The sequence below is a fragment of the Actinia tenebrosa genome, unplaced genomic scaffold, assembly GCF_029948245.1.
Source record: "Actinia tenebrosa isolate PJP-AT-01 unplaced genomic scaffold, QUT_ActTen_1.0 PGA_scaffold7__59_contigs__length_16204524, whole genome shotgun sequence".
Taxonomy (NCBI): domain Eukaryota; kingdom Metazoa; phylum Cnidaria; class Anthozoa; order Actiniaria; family Actiniidae; genus Actinia; species Actinia tenebrosa.
Window position 1 is genome coordinate 4521988 of NW_028292584.1, and position 19381 is coordinate 4541368.

Sequence of the window (19381 nt, forward strand, 5' to 3'; positions counted from 1 at the left end):
TGCTCTCAACAAGACCCCTGGAGTGCAACAACGAGCTTAGTCGTGCAAAGACAAAACAGAGCTTTAATTCCGTTAGATTATTTTCGGGATAAATTGAATCAATGACGAATAACAACGCCTGTATTTTCCGTTAACTTTTACGGCCGCAAAAGTGCAACGTAGAAAATGGTAGGAAAATGTAACAAAACGTTTTTTGTTTTTGAGAGAAATTGTCACACCTATCCTAGGATGTGGCTGAAATGGGTTTCGAAGGGGTATCCTAAAAACCCCTTTTTTACAATTCCTTTTGATCGAAGAAAGGTCGAAGAAAACCATAGAAAATTCGAGGTTTGTCCAAGTATTTCTTTATGGGAATATATAATATGTAGATAATGAAGTATTCGTTATAATGAAGTATTCAAACAGAAATCATGGCAAGCCCCCTTTTCTGAATCCCATTTTAGTCATTCATAATTTGCATTGAGTTAGCACCCTATTTCTTTATAAAGTAAACTAATAATAACGAACGAACAGTAAATTAGGAAGTTATTTTTGTGCTGCGAGAGCCATGGTAGGGACCGACCTCGTTTTTCAATCCATTCATTCCGACATTCGTTTTCTATTTTCCTTTTTTTTTTTTTTTTTTTTTGTAATAATTTGAGACTAGAGTTCCCTTGTGATTAGTATCAATACGAGTATTGATACGTTAAATGACCATGATTATCTCTCAAGTGTTGAATTTCAAAATAGAATCAAGCAAGTCCGCAAACATACGCCTTCTAAGTCAGACTGCTACAAAGTCTAGACGGTTCGGGGTTCAACATCATATTTTTAATTCAAACTGAAACTTCCAGAAAAAAAACGATTCCTTTTTCGTGAGCAATATACTAATTGAGCGCGTTATTTTTCTTTCTAATTTTGAGTTAAGCTCCGCTTCATCTCGAAACATCGCGCCACACTACTTTCTCATAAACAGGACTAATGGTTGTATGTTTGAATGAATGCTTTGTAGCTGTTTTGTTCTCACACTTTTACTCAAAGTTGTAATGGAAATCAATTCAAAACCACACATTTTACTTCCATAAGATTAGTCATTTCCTTTTTACTCGATGCTTCCAAAAACACAGTGTCTCAGTACATTTTATACATAAACTACTTCCTAGTCGTCAGCTAAAGATTACTTTACTATATACAATCTTTTTACTTTCATTACCTCGTGGTTTTTCATTAAAAGCAGCCAAAAAAGTTTGTCCGTTTAATTTTAATTCCTTATTAACCGTTTCAGCATTAGTTGGATGCACCGAATGCCTGTCTACGTGACTTGAATTGGTTCTAAACAAAACGTTTTTTTTTTTTTTTAATTTAAGCAAAAGCTAACTACTGAATCAATTCAGGCGTCAAAAAAATTTTTTTTCAAAGTTTAAGAAATTATGAATATTTACAAAAACTCACTCCAGCTGGACAACTAGGCAAACAGAATTTATTTTCAAAGTTGGATGTATGTTTGAATTTGTCCAAGGTGGATTTTTAATTAAAGGACTTCAGTTCGTTATCATTTCAGGACTTCAGTGACGGAAGTGATTCGATCGAGTCAAAGCATGTTGAATGACAATTCACTAACGTCAGAAGGGTATGGAAGTTGACACCCGCTCAAAAGGTCGGTTACAATGTTGTCACGTGCTCAAATGATCTAACTATAAAGTGAAAAGCATCTCAGATGAGAAACACATTTCTATCGAACGCGAAGACCGAAAGACATCAAGACCAACGAAGGAAGAGAATCTGAAGGAAGACTAAATACAGCACTGGTTCAACTTAAACCTCCCAAAAGACGACTTTTCCGAAGAAAGAAATTTGATTTATTTTACTGCAATTGGAGATGGTCTCCTTGAGGATAAGCGCGCTCTTGTTGTGTACTCTGGCATCTAACATTCTATTACTCCTAGAAGGGAAAACCCTCGAACAAAGTTACGAAGAAAATGCCTTCGACAAGATAGCCAAGATCGATAGTCAATACGGTAAGTCGAGCTCAAATCTTTTCAACAAAAATTTCGCGTTAAATTCCCCCCATTTTTGTTTTCTTAGCTGTTTATTTTGCTTAAATATTTTTCCATTTTTGATAAGCCATTTTTTTCTAATTACTACCTTCTTCACAGTTTGCAACCGAGTTACGATTACTTTACTCCTTTGTTGTCTCGCGAATTCCATTCCATTATTTTATTGAATGCTTCTATTTCTAGTAGATTGCTTGCTATGTCGCGCTTTTATACAAACTTTTCAATAAAACCATAAGATCATATTTACCTAGATTCCTTTCTTTGATTATTAATTATGAATGAGGGACTAGACTGCTCAAGATATTGACTTTTGATCAGCTTGAAACTACAGGGTTTGACATACTACTGACTCCTCATATTAGGTTCAGCATTTTCGCTCACAGGTAGCCCAAGCTTGGCTTCTGTGGTGTCATGTTATAAGGAAATGTATATGGGGGTTTACCAAAAATTTCAATAAAATCATTGAAACTGTGAAATAAAGCCTCGAAATTTTACCCGATCATTGAGAAATAGCACTTCTTTTGCTCTGTGTGGTTATTTTTTTGAATTTAACCCGTTTTAAGGATTTTTTTCCCCCACCAGTAAGAAATAACTGGTAGGGGAAAATTACTGGTGAGGGAAAAAATCCTTAAAACGGGTTAAATTTAAAAAATAACCACACAGAGCGAAAGAAGTGCTATTTCTCAATGATCGGGTAAAATTTCGAGGCTTTATTTCACATTTCAATGATTTTATTGAAATTTTTGAAGAATCCCCATACATTTCCTCATAACATGACACCACAGAAGCCAAGCTTGGGCTACCTGTGTTTCGCTTGACAGCTTCGAGGCAAAGCAACGAAAATCATTGACTCAGTATATTGACCTTTCTAGCGCACCCGAGTGATGAATTCAATTTCCGTTTTTTAGCCCACAAGTCGGAATTTTTTTCTGTTTGTGTGTACCTCTTTTTGTCGCGCCTGAGGCGTGAGCTTACACATGATTAACAACTTGCAAAAATAACCACGAACTTTAAATATTTTCACCTCAAGATAAATCATCTTAAATCTCTGAACAAAATTAAATTAGTTTGGAGGAAACTTGACAATTTTTGAAACTGAAAAAGCTTTAAATCTGTGCTTTTTTTTTTTGTTTTTTGTTTTGTTTTGTTTTTTTTTCAATACTATGTGTCACATTTTCACCAATTGATTTTCGAAAATGAATTTGTCTTTCAAATGCAGTCCTATCGCGCATAGCTCTCAATTTGCGCTAGTGTTATATAGGACAAAGAGGTTTACCCAAGATTGCGGGGGCTAAAACCCTACAGATGATCATAATTTAGGCTAGGCATCGCGTCATCTTAATCTGTTTTATCTAAGTTTCTCTACCTTAATGTCTGCTCTCAATATTGCTACACGTCTCCTCATTTTAGAAATAATATTGTTCCTGGAGTCGCAGCACTATACTCTCGACAATTAAGACATCAGTTGTCACTAATGGAGATCAAACGCGAGCGACACGCACTTGAGAATGTCTTGAGAGCGATTCTCAAAGCACTACAGAACTCTGAATTCTTCTGCGCCCGGTTGTACGAAGGGTGTATAGCGCTGTCCAACGGATAAATCCTTATTCAGTGAATAAATTTATTGGATAACATCATTGACTTATCCTCTGAATAAGTAATTATTCGTTGGCGGATACTATGAGTTAGCCATGCCCTTACTTTGGTCAACCCAGCAGGTCGTTTCAGCCGGTATCGATAAAATTTGAGGGTTTATTTTGAAATAATAATTGCTGTCCGTGAACGAAAATAATCGAGGCAGAAATTAAGCTTATTACTTCTGCTGACTTACTTACATTACCGAGGAAATTAGATTTTTCTAATTAAAAGTGTTTATTTATGATGATATTTGTACAAAACAAAAATATTCCCCGTGGGGAATTCCGCTTGAGTTTCCTATTTCTAGTGCATCGAAATTCAACTGTATGTTGAAGTTTAAAAGCTTTAAAACTTAAAAACGTTGCTATTACATTTTATCTCGAGGCTTGTCATCGAATATTAAGAAAAACTGAACTTATACACCGACGTAGTAACAAAAGACTCTAGAGCTGATGATAAGAACTTTCTGATAATACCGAAGATCAAAATGTCAACATTTGGAGGCCGAAGTTTTAGCTTTACTGCGCCTTATCTCTGGAATGACCTGCCTGATTGACACCAGATGTGAGCAAAATATAAAAACATTTTAAAAAAATAAGTTGAAAACCTATCGTTTTTGAACATTTAGTATGTCTACAGCATCCATTTAGCTAGTCAATTTTCGCATCATTTTATTTTGCGAATTATTTATTTAACATTGTTTATTTTTAAGTTAAATGTATTCTCCACAAGTTTTAGATTGAATTTATGAACATTTTACAAATGATCATTGCAAATATTCTTTTATATCTTATTTCATATATTTATTTGTTTTATGTATGTTATTAATGTAAAGCGCTTTAGAATATTGTATATAATACCCTTTATAAATAATAAAGTTATTATTATATTATTAAAAAATAGTTTTATCCCATAGAAACCTTCGATACTTTTTGTTTTGAATTTACGAGCCGAGTGAGACCTCTGGGTGTTTTGTAAACACATACCTGGGGAAAATAATTGGATAGATAAGACCGAAGTCATACTGTTCAAACGCTGAACTCGACTATTCTTGCATTGCTCAATGGCGCCATGCCAGTGTATAACATACAGATCGGATCGCATCTAAACAATTGCCTGCTATTACCCTCTAAGTCAGGGGTACTTTCAATCCATGTTTTGCAGAGATGTTGATATTTTAACCGCATTTTACAACATATAATACAATCCATTCAGGAAATGATTACTTTCTGGTGATGCTTCGTTATCTTGGAGCATTTCGATAGGAATGTGAAATGAAATCCAAGTAGTCAATGATCGAACAGCTTGTGGTCAATATTTGCATTAATTTGAAGGGAAAATGTGCCAGGGCGGAAAGAGAGACAGAAAAATTTGAAACCAAAAAATCGTGGGATATTTAGACGCAAAGGTGCGGGAACTCACTAAATCGTAGATTGGGTAGATATAATTTGATTTCCCATTTTGTTGCTTCGGGAATACGTTATTTATAATCAAGGTAATATAGAGATATTTTTGCCCTAAAGACTCCCGATTAAGGTATTCAAATTTCGAGGAACCAGATATAGAGAGATCTCAAAGAGCGGTGCGACTGTATTCCGCTCTCTTCATCAGTGCTATCTCTATCACTCCCGCCCTGATTTTAAGTGTATTCAAAGCTCAATCTACCAGGACTAAGAGAGAACTCGAAGAGCGGTGCGCACTTTATTCCCCTCTCTCCGTCAGTGCTTATCGTTTTAAGGGTATTCAAAGCTCAATCTACCAGGGATATAGAGAACTCGAAGAGCGATGCGCACTTTATTCCCCTCTCTCCATCAGTGCTCCGTGTTAAGGGTATTCAAAGTTCAAACTGCCAGGGATAGAGAGAGCTCGAAGAGCGATGCGCACTTTATTCCCTTCTCTCCATCAGTGCTCCGTTTTAAGGGTATTCAAAGCTCAATCTACCAGGGATAGAGAGAACTCGAAGAGCGGTGCGCACTTTATTACCCTCTCTCCATCAGTGCTCCGTTTCAAGGGTTTTCAAAGCTCGATCTACCAGGGATAGAGAAAACTCAAAGAGGGTGCACGTTTTATTCCCCTCTCTTCATCAGTGCAACGTTTTAACTACCTATATCTGAAACTAATACACAAATAAATTCTGCAATATTTCAAGCCAGACAAGGAAAGATCCCATTTTCCTCTAGCTCTTAGTCTTGGCTTCTGTTTTTATTCATAGGCTCGTGCTATAACTTAAGTAGCCTTTAGGCGACCTTTAAGTATCTTATCATGTGAAACTGTGCCGCACACTTATTATGTCGATAGAAAAACTCAAGAACTCAAGATTTCGTTTTCTCTAGCCGCTTTGCGCCTCTATGATTATTCAAAGGCTTCTTTGATAACTTAAGAACTCTTCTGCAACCTCTCAATCTTTTATAGTGTAGAAAATGCGAGACCTTTAAACCGGCGAAACGATCACCCGGACCGCAATCCGCGCACTTCATTTTTGCTGGCACTTTACTCGAGGCGCTGCTTTTCATTTATGTGATTCATATCTGAGTTATCTGTAAAATATATCATAATCATCTACGCCCCCTCGCCTTCACGCAAGGATTTATTATTTTTCCATATGAGTTTGACGAGCGAAAGGTTCATTAGGGTGGCTTTAGTCAGGGCGTATTAAGCCGTGGTCGTTTTCTACAGAAAAATCATATTCTATGTAAAAATTTAAGTTTTCCTCGCTCGCCGAAGATTGCAAATTCTATACTAATTTTTTCACTAATGTATGCCATAATCGTAGGTACAAAATATCCAAAAAGGAGAGCCTTGATGAATCGTCTAAGAAATTATATTTTCTGACAAACAAATAATGTAGTGAGCCACAAACTGTATTTGATATCATTCCCAGAAATAATCCACTTGCTTATTACTCGCAAATATTTTTAAAGTCATTGGACACCAACTCAATTTGTTTTAAATTGTCACTTCCTATACTAACGAAATTTTGGGCCTGATTATTTGGAAATTGATCGATAATTAATCGTTTTTCGTTCAAATTTCCGGCTATATTCTATAATATGACGAAAATTACTCGATCAGGAGTATGTAATGAAATCCCAAATTGTACATTGTAGAGTCCCAATTAAGTTGCTCAATTTTGTTCAGCGCATTATAAACAAAAAAATCGCGCGATCTTCTCGTACAATTCGGAATTGATAGATACTTGTGATGTTTTGAATGCCTAAAGGCTCGTCCAATTTTGAAAACTTTCAAAACATCACTCGTACCTATAGATAGATTTCCGAATTGTGCTCGAGATTGTGCGATTTCCTATGCAAATGATTTGAAAAACTATTCCATTTTTTAATCTGCGCTAATGCGCGCTCGTAATCAGTGCTTTAAGATCTACTTTATGACGAATTTTTTCCCCGAGGAATCTTACTTGAAAACAGATTTTTTAAACTAGGTGTTCAAAACAAATGGAGTAAAATTCATCAAATTTATCGAAACCTGAAACAACCTCTGGGATGATCTAAGGACACAATATAATTATAGATAGATTTGGAATCTCATGAAAAGTAGTTTGAACTTCTTTAAATATTTTTTTCCTGAGGATTCTTACTTGAAAACAGATTTTTGAACTAGGACTGAGTTCAAAAACAAATGGAGTATCAAATTTATCGAAACCTGAAACAACCTCTGGGATGATCTAAGGACACAACAGACATAACTGACTTATATAGACATTGATTTGGAATCTCATGAAAAGTAGTTTGAACTTCATTAACCTTGCCTTCCTGTTTCCTGCGAACATGTTGTTTTGGTTCTGAAGTTTCTTGAACCATCGAAGGATTATAATTTAGGCCTGCCACAGATTGTCGCTTCTAATTTACCATTTTCCTGAGGGTATCCGATGATTTCCTTGTTAGGGGTCACTGATACTAGTCACATAACCCGCAACGACTCACGTGTGGAAATTGCTAAATGTACTTGACATCAAATTTTGCTAACAGGAAAACAATTTTGGCTCTATTCACTTCCTTTTATGTTTTGTAGCCAACTTGGCAATCTCCATATGTTAGGCTTTGCCTTCCGTTCTTTCTGTATGTCTATCGGTTTCTTTTTCCGTCAATCGGTTTGGCCGGTGTGTGTCGGTCGTTCTGTCCCTTTTTCCTGTACTTCTGTATAGAAGCTTTGCACCATCACGTGATGGCAGCCATGACAGGAGGCATAACAATAGAATCTTTTTCTCTGGGTAACTGAATCCTTTCTCATGTAAATCAGATTAGACCAGAATCAATTGTTCCTGCCCCCTGTCATGGCTGCCATCGCGTGATGGTGAAAAGCCTCTATTGTCTGTATATCGTCATCCGTGCGTTCAGTCGTTATGTTTTCGTGCGCCTATCGTTCGTTTGGTGTGTCGTTGCATCTATATAGTCCTGTCTGTCTGTCTGTCTGTCCGTCCGTCTCTCTGTTTTTCCTTGTCCTTGCTGAGTGTGTCAGGTGACTGATGGCAAGCTATTTAACCTATTCTAATGATTAATCCTTTGTTGTTGATTTATTCCTTAGTTGACTTAAAAGACAGGAGACATGAAGTAGACATGGTGCTTCCAAAGGTTATAAAGACAACTAGAAGAAGACGAGGTTTGCCACTAAAGTCTGATTCACCGTCTCCACTCTTTAGCACCGTGAGACTATGGCCAGGAGGCGTGATACCTTATACCATAGCATATACCTTAAGTAAGTACATTGATGTTTATCTAAACAATCAGTAGCAATGGAAACCAATTTTGGGCCGTCTCAGTTTGGGATCATAATGATAAAAACAAAATTTCCTGCAATATTTTGTTAACTAGAAAAATAAGAATATAATACTCAAGGAATTGTTCTTGAATTTGGGAGAAATTTATATGTAGTCTATTGTGTAAATGATATTGACAGATTACGACGAGTGAGTAAGAAGAAAATGTGACTAAAACGCCGTGAACAATAAAGATTTAACGCAGTTTCCTTTTATTGTGTGTGTGTTTTTAGTGAGTTTTAAAAGTGCATTGCTGACCGAAGTATTAATTTTACAGGAGAGAAGACCCATTTCTACAATCTTATCAAGGAAGCCATTAAAGAATATCAACAGAAAACTTGCTTAAAATTCGTAGAACGAACTACAGAAACAAACTACTTAGAATTCTACTATGGACCTGGGTAGGTACTAATGGTTACCATGGAAACGTTAAGCTTTGCGAACTGTTGCTATGGTAATTTTATGCTTTTCGCGGTGTTACCATAGAAATATTATGCTTTGCGCACTGTTGCATTGACATGCAATATTATGCTTTGCGCACTGTTGCATTGACAATATTATGCTTTGCGCACTATTGCATTGACAATATTATGCTTTGCGCACTGTTGCATTGACAATATTGTGCTTTGCGCACTGTTGCATTGACAATATTATGCTTTGCGCATTGTTGCATTGACAATATTATGCTTTGCGCACTGTTGCATTGACAATATTATGCTTTGCGCACTGTTGCATTGACAATATTATGCTTTGCGCACTGTTGCACTCGCAATATAGTATATAGTATAGTATATAGTATAGTATATAATATATACTAGTATATAGTAAAGTATAAAATATTCTATTTTAAACTACACCCATCAATTTTTTTGTAACTATTTTCTAGATGCCAATCTGATGTTGGCTACCAGGGTGAGGGCATACAGGCGCTATCGTTGGGCAAGGATTGTGACAGCCTTGATATAGTGATTCATGAGATTGGACACGCGATTGGTTTTTATCACGAGCAAAACCGACCAGACCGAAACAAATACGTCAAAGTCTTGTGGAATAACATCCAAGCAAGTAAGCGAGCTGAATAGAACTACACAAAAATAGGGATTTCTCAATCATAAAATAGAGATGACATAAGAGAACCATTTAGGGAAAGTCTCTCACTTGATTTAAGGAGCTTTTCTCGGAGTTTTTCGTCTTTCCTTCCAGAAAACGTATATTGATCACCCAAGCGGTTATATCCAATCTTTTTATTAGCCATGCCCTGACTTTGATAAACGCAGATGTTTTTTAAAATCTAAAATCTACCAGTTTTGTCTATAATCACAGAGTGGGACAATCACGATTTTAGAGTTCGATGATAAAATCGGTGAGAAAATAAGTAATATCGATAGATGAAATGAGTTATTTGGCAATACTTCTCCAACAACCTAGTCCATTGTAATCAAAATATTAGAATAACTATAATTTCGCTTTGTCATTTTATGGTAGATATGCGCTTTTCGTACGAGATCAAGAGCGGATGGCATCCAGAGAGCCTCAAAACTCCTTACGACTACTACTCTATTATGCACTACGGAAACAAGGACTTTAGACGAAACAACCAGGTAGTGACAATGAGGTCTCTTAGGCCAGGGATCACAACTTTTGGTGGTAACTTACTATCAGGTTTAGATGCACAGAGAGTCAGAAAAATGTACCAGTGTCCAGGTGAGGATAGCTATCAATGCAAGCGACTTTCATCATACACCTATTTCAAAAAGCTAAGGTTGTCGGTTGGAGATCTGAATTAGGGCGAACTGAGACTATACGGAATTTTTGCGCTATAATGTTATCTGGCTACAATAAGATTTCACATTTCTAACTCAAAGGGAACTACGTTGTGTGACTGTGAATATATTATGTTTTGTAGCTTTTAACTCGGTATAAGAATTTAGATTTCAGATCTCCCACCGAAAACGCGCCGTTTTCGCAAATACCAAATCTCAACTTAAGATCCCAGAAGCATTATACATCGATTGGGAGAAACTGATTCTCAAGTCAATCCATCAAGTCAATCATGTTAATTAGTCTCTTACTGGTTAATTAGCCACATTCTCTTGCATTTTCTTCTAATTAACTTAAATAGAGATAAGTGGAAAGGGTGTTTATCCTCAAACACCTTTCGCTTGGATTTATCTCAAGTGGCCTCAGAGAAAAGCATTTCGCAACGAATTTCTAAGATGCGCGCCAGCAAAGATTTGGATCAAAAGAAAGCTTTCACTTACACAAGCCTTTTTCTCAAAAGCGCAGTAATTCGAGGTGCAATTCTTTTAAAAAATCATATTAATGTACACTGTTTCATTGTGACTTTACAGAATTTCCTGATTTTCCTCGTGAATTTTACTGGTCTCATGATGGTCGTGGAATACAAGGACAAACTTGTATCAAGATGAACGAACCCCGTGACCCATACAGTTGGAACGATAACTACTTATGCTACCGAGGCAAAGGCAAACGACCGCTGAACATTAGATGGTCGCACAGTGGGCCCATATATGGAATGTCCTGCACTCAAATCACTGAGTCAAGCAAACCGTCTTGGACTTCTTGGAATGATAACTATCTCTGTGTCCCCACGTATTCGCCCTACAAATTCAAATGGCTCACAACAAGACCAAGTAATGAAGACAGAAAGAATTGTAAGAAGATTAATGAACCTCGTGACCGGTACTGGAGTAATGGATATCATTACTTGTGCGCTACTGATCGTGAGACTGATAAACGAGGTATGTTACGCCATTCTTTTAACTATTGTGTGACTTTTTGTCACAAAACAAGTGACAACAGTAAAGTTAGATGCTGACTTGTGACTTCATTTATTTTTTACTAGTCACCTTAACAGTTTCCTACGCCATCTTGAAAGGTAGCCGTGACTTTACATCAAAGCGAGACGAATGGTGATCTTGCAATGATAATGCGAATATTTGTTCGAGGTCTTAAAAAGAGGTCTCTTCATTGCAAGCTTACCGTTCGTCTCGCTTCGACGCAAAGGCACGGTTACCTTTCAAGATGGCGCAGGGAACTGTGAAAGAAATAAATCCTTTGATTTGTACTGTACTATTGTGTACGTTTTAATCCGCTACGCTAACTGCTTCTCCGTAAAAACAACGTTTATATTGCAATTATTGAATTCGTACGCTCTCTCAAACATTTCCAATGCAGATCACCTGAACTGCTGAAGGAAGCTTTTATTCAATTCTTCCAGGCATCGTTATTATACGACTTGCACTTTTCCTGGATAAGGATTGATTAACGCGCCCACTGTATTTTCCGTATCACGTATCTTGCCTCTATAAAGACCTCGCGCTCGGTTGATAAGTAGTTTGGCTAATATGAAATTCTTGTGCAGCATTACTTTCAAGGACTCTATACTTATGATATACCTTTTATCTTGTAGACGGGCAGTGGTCAGAATGGGGAGAATGGAGAGATTGTTCTCGAGACTGTGGAACAGGATACCATAATCGAATTAGAAACTGTACTAATCCTCCTCCAGCGAACGGCGGGAAATCCTGTGTGGGGGTGGAATCTGAACGTGAAACTTGCAATACTCAGCCTTGTTCAGGTATGTTTTTTTGAAGGTGCTCCTTTAGTCATGTCACTCTAGCTTATTTAAAGATAAAAATTAGTGGCCATGCTGGTACAAGGACGTATGGCAGCAATGTTCACTATAGGTGGCTTGCAATCATTCCTATCCTAAGGGAATAAAAGTGGCAGCCATGTTGGATGATGTTCACTATAGGTGGTTTGTAATCATTCCTAAGGGAATAAAAGTGGCAGCCATATGTTGGATGATGTTCACTATAGGTGGTTTGTAATCATTCCTAAGGGAATAAAAGTGGCAGCCATATGTTGGATGATGTTCACTATAGGTGTTTTGTAATCATTCCTAAGGGAATAAAAGTGGCAGCCATGTTGGATGATGTTCACTATAGGTGGTTTGTAATCATTCCTAAGGGAATAAAAGTGGCAGCCATATGTTGGATGATGTTCACTATAGGTGGTTTGTAATCATTCCTAAGGGAATAAAAGTGGCAGCCATGTTGGATGATGTTCACTATAGGAGGTTTGTAATCATTCCTAAGGAAATAAAAGTGGCGGCCATGTTGGATGACAGTGTTCTCTGTGTCCTCCAATTTTGTTAAATCATTTTTATTCCACTTTTTCCAGGTCCACCAGTGTTTCCCGAAGACTTCTCGTACTCCATGAACATGAACTCACTTCCAACCGGCAACTGTCTTCGCACATACGATCTCCTTAACTACTTCAAATGGATCCACTACTACTTCTGTACTTCAAGCTCCAGAAGTGATCCGGGTATCATGTGGTCGTATAATGGACCAATCCCTAATATGCGTTGCACCAGGATATACAACCCTATTGAGAACAAGTATCGTAGAGGAAGCTGGATGAAAAACTATCTCTGTGTTCCTACCGACTCGACATATCAGTAAGTAATGTTAATTTGATTGGAAAATAAAGACTGTCATTGTTATCCCAGTTATCGCTGTGCATATTATCTCCCTCTCTAGCCATTTCTTCGAGTATTTCAACAATTACTACCATGTACCACTACAAATTATGATTAAAAAATATATTACGATTTGTTGTATCAAAGCGTGGGGCATCCACAACAGAGCTATGCTCCAAACTAGTCGATAACAGAAAGATCGGATTGGAATTTAGAAGCTAGTTCATAAGCATAGACGACTTAAAACCGGAGAACCTGATAAAAAATAGAACCTGGGAATCGAACCCGGGTCGCATTGGTGAGAGGCGACGCACGAGTAGCTAACGCCACACGTGTTTACTTCATCCACTTCCCGCACCTTTCCCGTCGGATCGGGGATAAGAGATGAGACCCTCATTTGAACTAAAAACTAAAACTTTTAGGTGAGTTTTTAACCGGAATGTCTTCTTTTGCTTTCTATAGCTTTGTGTGGTCTCTCAAGGGGCCGATAAAGGGTCTACCTTGCATGCGATGGTACGCACAGAATGGACGCAAGGGATGGGACAAGACGTACTTGTGTAATCAAAAGCAACCTAAAAGTATCTACGCATACCACAACAAATAATTGAATTCAACCTGTACTAACACTATTACAACATCATTCAAATAGTGTGTGTTCACGGCAGCCATGTTGGTGCCAGAAACAATGCAATATTTTTTGCATGACAAGAAAACTTATTTCCCAAGGAAAAAAAAATTCTTTTGTTTAAGCAACCAACATGGCTGGCATGAACACACTCTATAGAGGGAAGGATCATCGTTCATCGTATAGTTGACAAGACGGGTTTGGATCAAAACAAAACTTGTAAATTAAAAATATATATTAAGTCTCGACTACTGTAAAATGTTTAGTTTAGTTTAGAAAACTAAAGAAGAAAAGAGTGTGATATTATTTAAATCTACAAAGGAGGAGAAAGACAGCTTTAAAACCAAGCCTTCCATAGGGAAAACAGGAGCCTGTGGGAGACCATTTTATGGTCAGTACGGAACCAATGAAAATGTCTGTCATGAAAAATAGCCCCTTGTTACCTATTTATAAAACTCTGGTAATTATTATAGTTATTAATGGGATTAATATAATAAGATAAGTACTATTGTACATTCTTGATTAAAGAACTGTAAAATACGAATTCGTATTTATTTCATTGTTTGTGTTAATATTATGCCTCATTGCATGATTCCCCCATAAGCCTCTTTTTTGTTGGTTATACGTTTTTATGAATGCAGACCACTTCTAGTGTATTTATCACTTGTCCGATCGAAGTACTATTGAATACGGTCAAGAAAATCTTGTTTTGCAGTGAATATCGAACCGGGGGGGGGGGGGGGGGGGACCAAACATCCTGTTTGCTTCCCATACATTCCCTTATAACGGCTTTTTCGCTGATAAGGGGAGGACTTCTACAACAAATTAAAATATTGAACTTTAGTGACTTTTTTAGTTCACATCCAGTTAAATGACCTTTGAGTTCACATCCAGTGAAAGGACCTTTTAGTTCACATCCAGTGAAAGGACCTTTTAGTTCACATCCAGTGAAAGGACACTTTTAGTTAGTCACATCCAGTGAAAGGAAGCCTTTGAGTTCACATCCAGTGAAAGGACTTTTTTAGTTCACATCCAGTGAAAGGACCTTTGAGTTCACATCCAGTGAAAGGACTTTTTAGTTCACATCCAGTGAAAGGACCTTTGAGTTCACATCCAGTGAAAGGACCTTTTAGTTCACATCCAATGAAAGGACCTTTTAGTTCACATCCAGTGAAAGGACCTTTGAGTTCACATCCAGTGAAAGAGACTTTGAGTTCACATCCAGTGAAAGAACCTTTTAGTTCACATCCAGTGAAAAAGACCTTTTAGTTCACATCCAGTGAAAGGACCTTTAGTTCACATCCAGTGAAGGACCTTTAGTTTCACCTCCAGTGAAAGGACCTTTTAGTTCACATCCAGCGAGAGGACCTTTTAGTTCACATCCAGTAAAAGGACCTTTGAGTTCACATCCAGTGAAAGGACCTTTTAGTTCACATCCAGTTAAAGGACCTTTGCATGAGTTCACATCAAGTGAAAGGACTTTTTTAGAAAGGAAAAAAAAGAAAGTTGGGGGGTAAAGCATGAAGGAAGAAGCAAGAATTACGCAAGAAGGAAAACGGAAGAAAGGAAGAGAGAATATTAATCAATGAACGAAATAGAATAAAGAACTAAGAAAGATAGAAGAAGAAGAAAAAAAAAAGAAAACATATGTGATGAAAACAGAGGGATGGATGGAACCATGAAGCTATAATCCAAAAACATCTGAAAGCAGTTTCACGAGGTTAATTGAAATCTTGTCACTAAAATATCACACGAAATGGCGATAAAAAATTATTGATTATTTTTGAAATTTTAATAACTATCATTGGATTAACGCTTAATTATTGATATTGTTATGCGTGGGTTGGCTATAGTTTCAGGCCATCAATACCATATGCTTATGATGACATGAAAAATCATGTAGAGAATATCTGATAGAAAAAACTAATATTGAAAATAATTATTATATTTATTATTCATAAATAGAATAAAGCGTGCTTGACTAAAACATTTCGACCTACATCGTCATCTTGAGGGCAGATTTGAACATTTGAACATAAGAAAAGCACACACAAGAAAGCGTTAGCAAACAGCGTAGAGCGCGCGCGTACTATGCGCGTGCAGAAAATCAAACGATCAAATAAATGATATCATTGGATGATATTTTTAGAATAGATTCTAAAAATAGCATCAAAGTGTGCACATGATAGGGGCACGGGGATTCCTTCTCTTAGTTCATATTCTCTTGGTATAATATTATGCAACGACAGCAGCAAAAACGAAAGAACGATGTATCTGACAACACTTGGGGCACTTGGCGTCCCCAAAATTTAATGATAAATAAAACTAGAAGGCAAAGTCATAGGCATGTCTCACCGCCCGCAGTGAGTCCTTTCTTAATATCCATATCGCGTAAAATTTATATTAGGCAGACTAAGATTCCCGTTTTTCCTTCTCGCGAACGGCAAACATGACCACGTTTTCATCGTTTTCTTACATTTCACTTTACCTTTTGTAAACCTTCTCACCAAAGACAAGTATTCTTTTGTTTATCTACTACTTGGAGATTTTTGCGATTTCTTTTCACTAATTTTTAAGAAATTTCCAATGGTCAACTGAAGTTTCACGTTTACCGTAAACGAGGATCTTAAACTCTCTATTGCTGAATCTAATATTACGACTCCGTCTTGCTTTATATTTCTTGCTTTATATTTCCTGATCAACGCTAGTCTATCGGCTAGGTCTACGATATAATGAAATTATCGAAATATATTAATCACTCTATGCACTTTTAAGAAATGCTTTTTCTCTACGTTTTTTAATTAACGAGCAAGTTTGTAGAAATAGTATTAATGAGAATCAAAATCCTCGTCTTTACAAGCATCTGTATTTGTTTAGCGATGTTTGGTGTTTTGTGTCTAATACAAGTAGAAAATAGATCTTTTGTTACCTTTGACTCTTATCTTTCAGGTACTAATCACGTGACATAAATTGAGCCAATCAAATCAAAGATCACTGTGTGAGATTTCCCGAAATCAAATTATACTTTTTTTAATAAAAACAAACTCTTTTGATTGAAATTAATTACTTTTTTTAAATTTTTCTTGTCTGGAACCTTAAACTTAGAGGATATATATTCGATGAGTAATTTTGCTGAGATATAAATTCGACTTTTTCGACAGGAGTTCTGTTCAATAGCCGAGGAAACGTTCGAGATTTTTTGTCAGTTCTTGAAGTAAACACAGATGAAAAGTTTGCAGTTTAAAATGCGAAAAACGAGGAATGTGTAAGCAGCTGTTGAAATAGCAATTATAAAAAAGACAAAACCAAGGAAATATTTGGATTTGTGAGTAAGAGATTACCGAGCAAAAACCGTGCAACAAGAAAGGAATTTTATAGAGGCAAAAACAAAAAACAAAAAACAAAAAAACTGGATTTTTGGTATTCGACGTAACTGAAGATTTTTGTTGCCGGCTCAAGGACAAAAAAGACAAAACAAAACAAAAAAACAAAAACAAAACACGGTAAACTCATTTTCTTTGCGTTGGGAAACAAGTAGACACTGGCAAGAAGCTGGTGGTATCTTCCAAAAAAATATCTTCAAGGAACTAAATTTTGATCTTCGCAAATTGAGTAGACACTGGCACGTAGACACTGGCAAGAAGCTGGTGGTATCTTCCAAAAGAAAAATATCTTCAAGGAACTAAATTTTGATCTTCGCAAATTGAGTAGACCCTGGCACGTAGACACTGGCAAGAAGCTGGTGGTATCTTCCCAAAAAATATCTTCAAGGAACTAAATTTTGATTTTCGCAAATTGAGTAGACACTGGCACGTAGACACTGGCAAGAAGCTGGTGGTATCTTCCCAAAAAATATCTTCAAGGAACTAAATTTTGATTTTCGCAAATTGAGTAGACACTGGCACGTAGACACTGGCAAGAAGCTGGTGGTATCTTCCAAAAAAATATATCTTCAAGGAACTAAATTTTGATCTTCGCAAATTGAGTAGACACTGGCACGTAAACACTGGCAAGAAGCTGGTGGTATCTTCCAAAAAATATATCTTCAAGGAACTAAATTTTGATCTTCGCAAATTGAGTAGACACTGGCACGTAGACACTGGCAAGAAGCTGGTGGTATCTTCCAAAAAAATATATCTTCAAGGAACTAAATTTTGATTTTCGCAAATTGAGTAGACACTGGCACGTAGACACTGGCAAGAAGCTGGTGGTATCTTCCCAAAAATATATTTCAAGGAACTAAATTTTGATCTTCGCAAATTGAGTAGACACTGGCACGTAGACACTGGCAAGAAGCTGGTGGTATCTTCCCAAAAAATATCTTCAAGGAACTAAATTTTGATCTTCGCAAATTGAGTAGACACTGGCACGTAAACACTGGCAAGAAGCTGGTGGTATCTTCCAAAAAAATATATCTTCAAGGAACTAAATTTTGATCTTCGCAAATTGAGTTCACATTTAGTTCGCAGTAATATAAAAGGTAATTCAAAATGATGGAAAAGAAAGTGAGTACTACAAGTAACTTGTCTCTCGTCTCCTCTGAAGACAGTAATATTTCGACTGCCGTCAGAATCGTCTGGTATACCATCTTCACTACAGAGTCTCTCGTCATCTTAATCCTCAACTCTGTGGCTTTGTCTATCTTCTTCAAGAAGAAATTTCTGATCAAGAAATCAACTTTCCTTCTTATTAACTTAACATTTGCAGACCTCCTGGTTGGGCTTACGATACCAGTCATTTTTGCTGTTGATTTTGTTGAAGATCCTAATGTCAAACTCGCGTTTTACCTCCCATCAGTGTTGGCGGCTCTTGAGTCACTTTTGTCGATCACTGCTATTGCTGTAGAGAGAGTGTTTGCAATATTTTGCCCTTTTAGACATCGAGTTTTAAAGCGGTCGCACTATTTTTGGTGTATTGGGTCATCTTGGTTTATTGCTTCTGCAGTTTCAGTGTTCCTTATAAAAGAAACAATTGGATACCATTGGTTGAAAACGCTGGATTCATCAGTCTTAAACTATTTCCGGATATCACTGACCCTATTCTTGACTGCTCTGATTGTATCATCGTACATCGCAATCTGGATCAAAGTGACATTCTACAAGCGCTTCAACACTCGACGAAGCGAACAAGAGAATAAAAAAATGGCCAAAACTTTGTCGATTGTCACTGCTATTTTTCTTATAACTTGGTGGCCAATTAACATCTTTGAGAAATTTGACCATAGTGGCTCTAATCAGTCGCTGGAATACGGCATTTACTGTCTGGTTTATAGCAATTCCTTTCTCAATTGCATTGTGTATTCTGTCAGGATGCCTGAGTTTAGAAAAGAACTTGTTTTTATTTTGCGCAAAGCCAAGAAGATTGTATGTTTTGGGTCACGAGATCCAGTTGAAGTCGCAAGTGATGGCGGATCCAGCGTCCAAAATTCGAATTCACCACCGGTGGTGTTATATTCGGTTCGACCGAAAAATATCGAAGAGTTTTAAAGCTGAAAAATATGAATCGTTAATATCTGTAAAGATCAAATTTGAAAAAGAATTAAGATCCGCCGCCAATTTTTCGTCTTATATGGAAAAAGTAAACTACTTTCTTAGTTGCGACTGATCCATGACCTGAACAGACGCGATATCTTTTCCACCATGTTGTAGCGGCTGCTTTGCGTCCTCCAGAGAAAAGCTCCACTTGGCAAAAACTTAGAAAAGCGCAGTCATCGTAGACATGCTTACAATGTGTGTTGTGTGTGTGTATGTGTGTGTGTGTGATGGGGGGGGGGGGGGGGGGGGGGGGGGGGGGGGGAAGAG

The 19381-nt window shown here is 37.1% G+C and overlaps 2 protein-coding genes across 2 annotated transcripts; both read left to right on the forward strand.

Moving 5' to 3' along the window:
* The first annotated feature begins 1690 nt into the window (after positions 1-1690).
* LOC116308604 (uncharacterized) lies at positions 1691-14124 on the forward strand. Its single transcript, XM_031719065.2, has 9 exons — positions 1691-1997; positions 8217-8387; positions 8726-8849; positions 9335-9513; positions 9934-10152; positions 10800-11210; positions 11882-12049; positions 12655-12934; positions 13418-14124. The coding sequence occupies exons 1-9, from the start codon at positions 1859-1861 to the stop codon at positions 13557-13559; spliced, it is 1833 nt and encodes a 610-aa protein (XP_031574925.2). The 5' UTR covers positions 1691-1858; the 3' UTR covers positions 13560-14124.
* Positions 14125-17785: 3661 nt separating this feature from the next.
* Positions 17786-19307, forward strand: LOC116308620 (sphingosine 1-phosphate receptor 2-like). The gene has a single exon (XM_031719091.2). It carries the CDS (start codon positions 18071-18073, stop codon positions 19064-19066), a length of 996 nt encoding a protein of 331 aa, XP_031574951.2. The 5' UTR covers positions 17786-18070; the 3' UTR covers positions 19067-19307.
* The last annotated feature ends 74 nt before the right edge of the window (positions 19308-19381 follow it).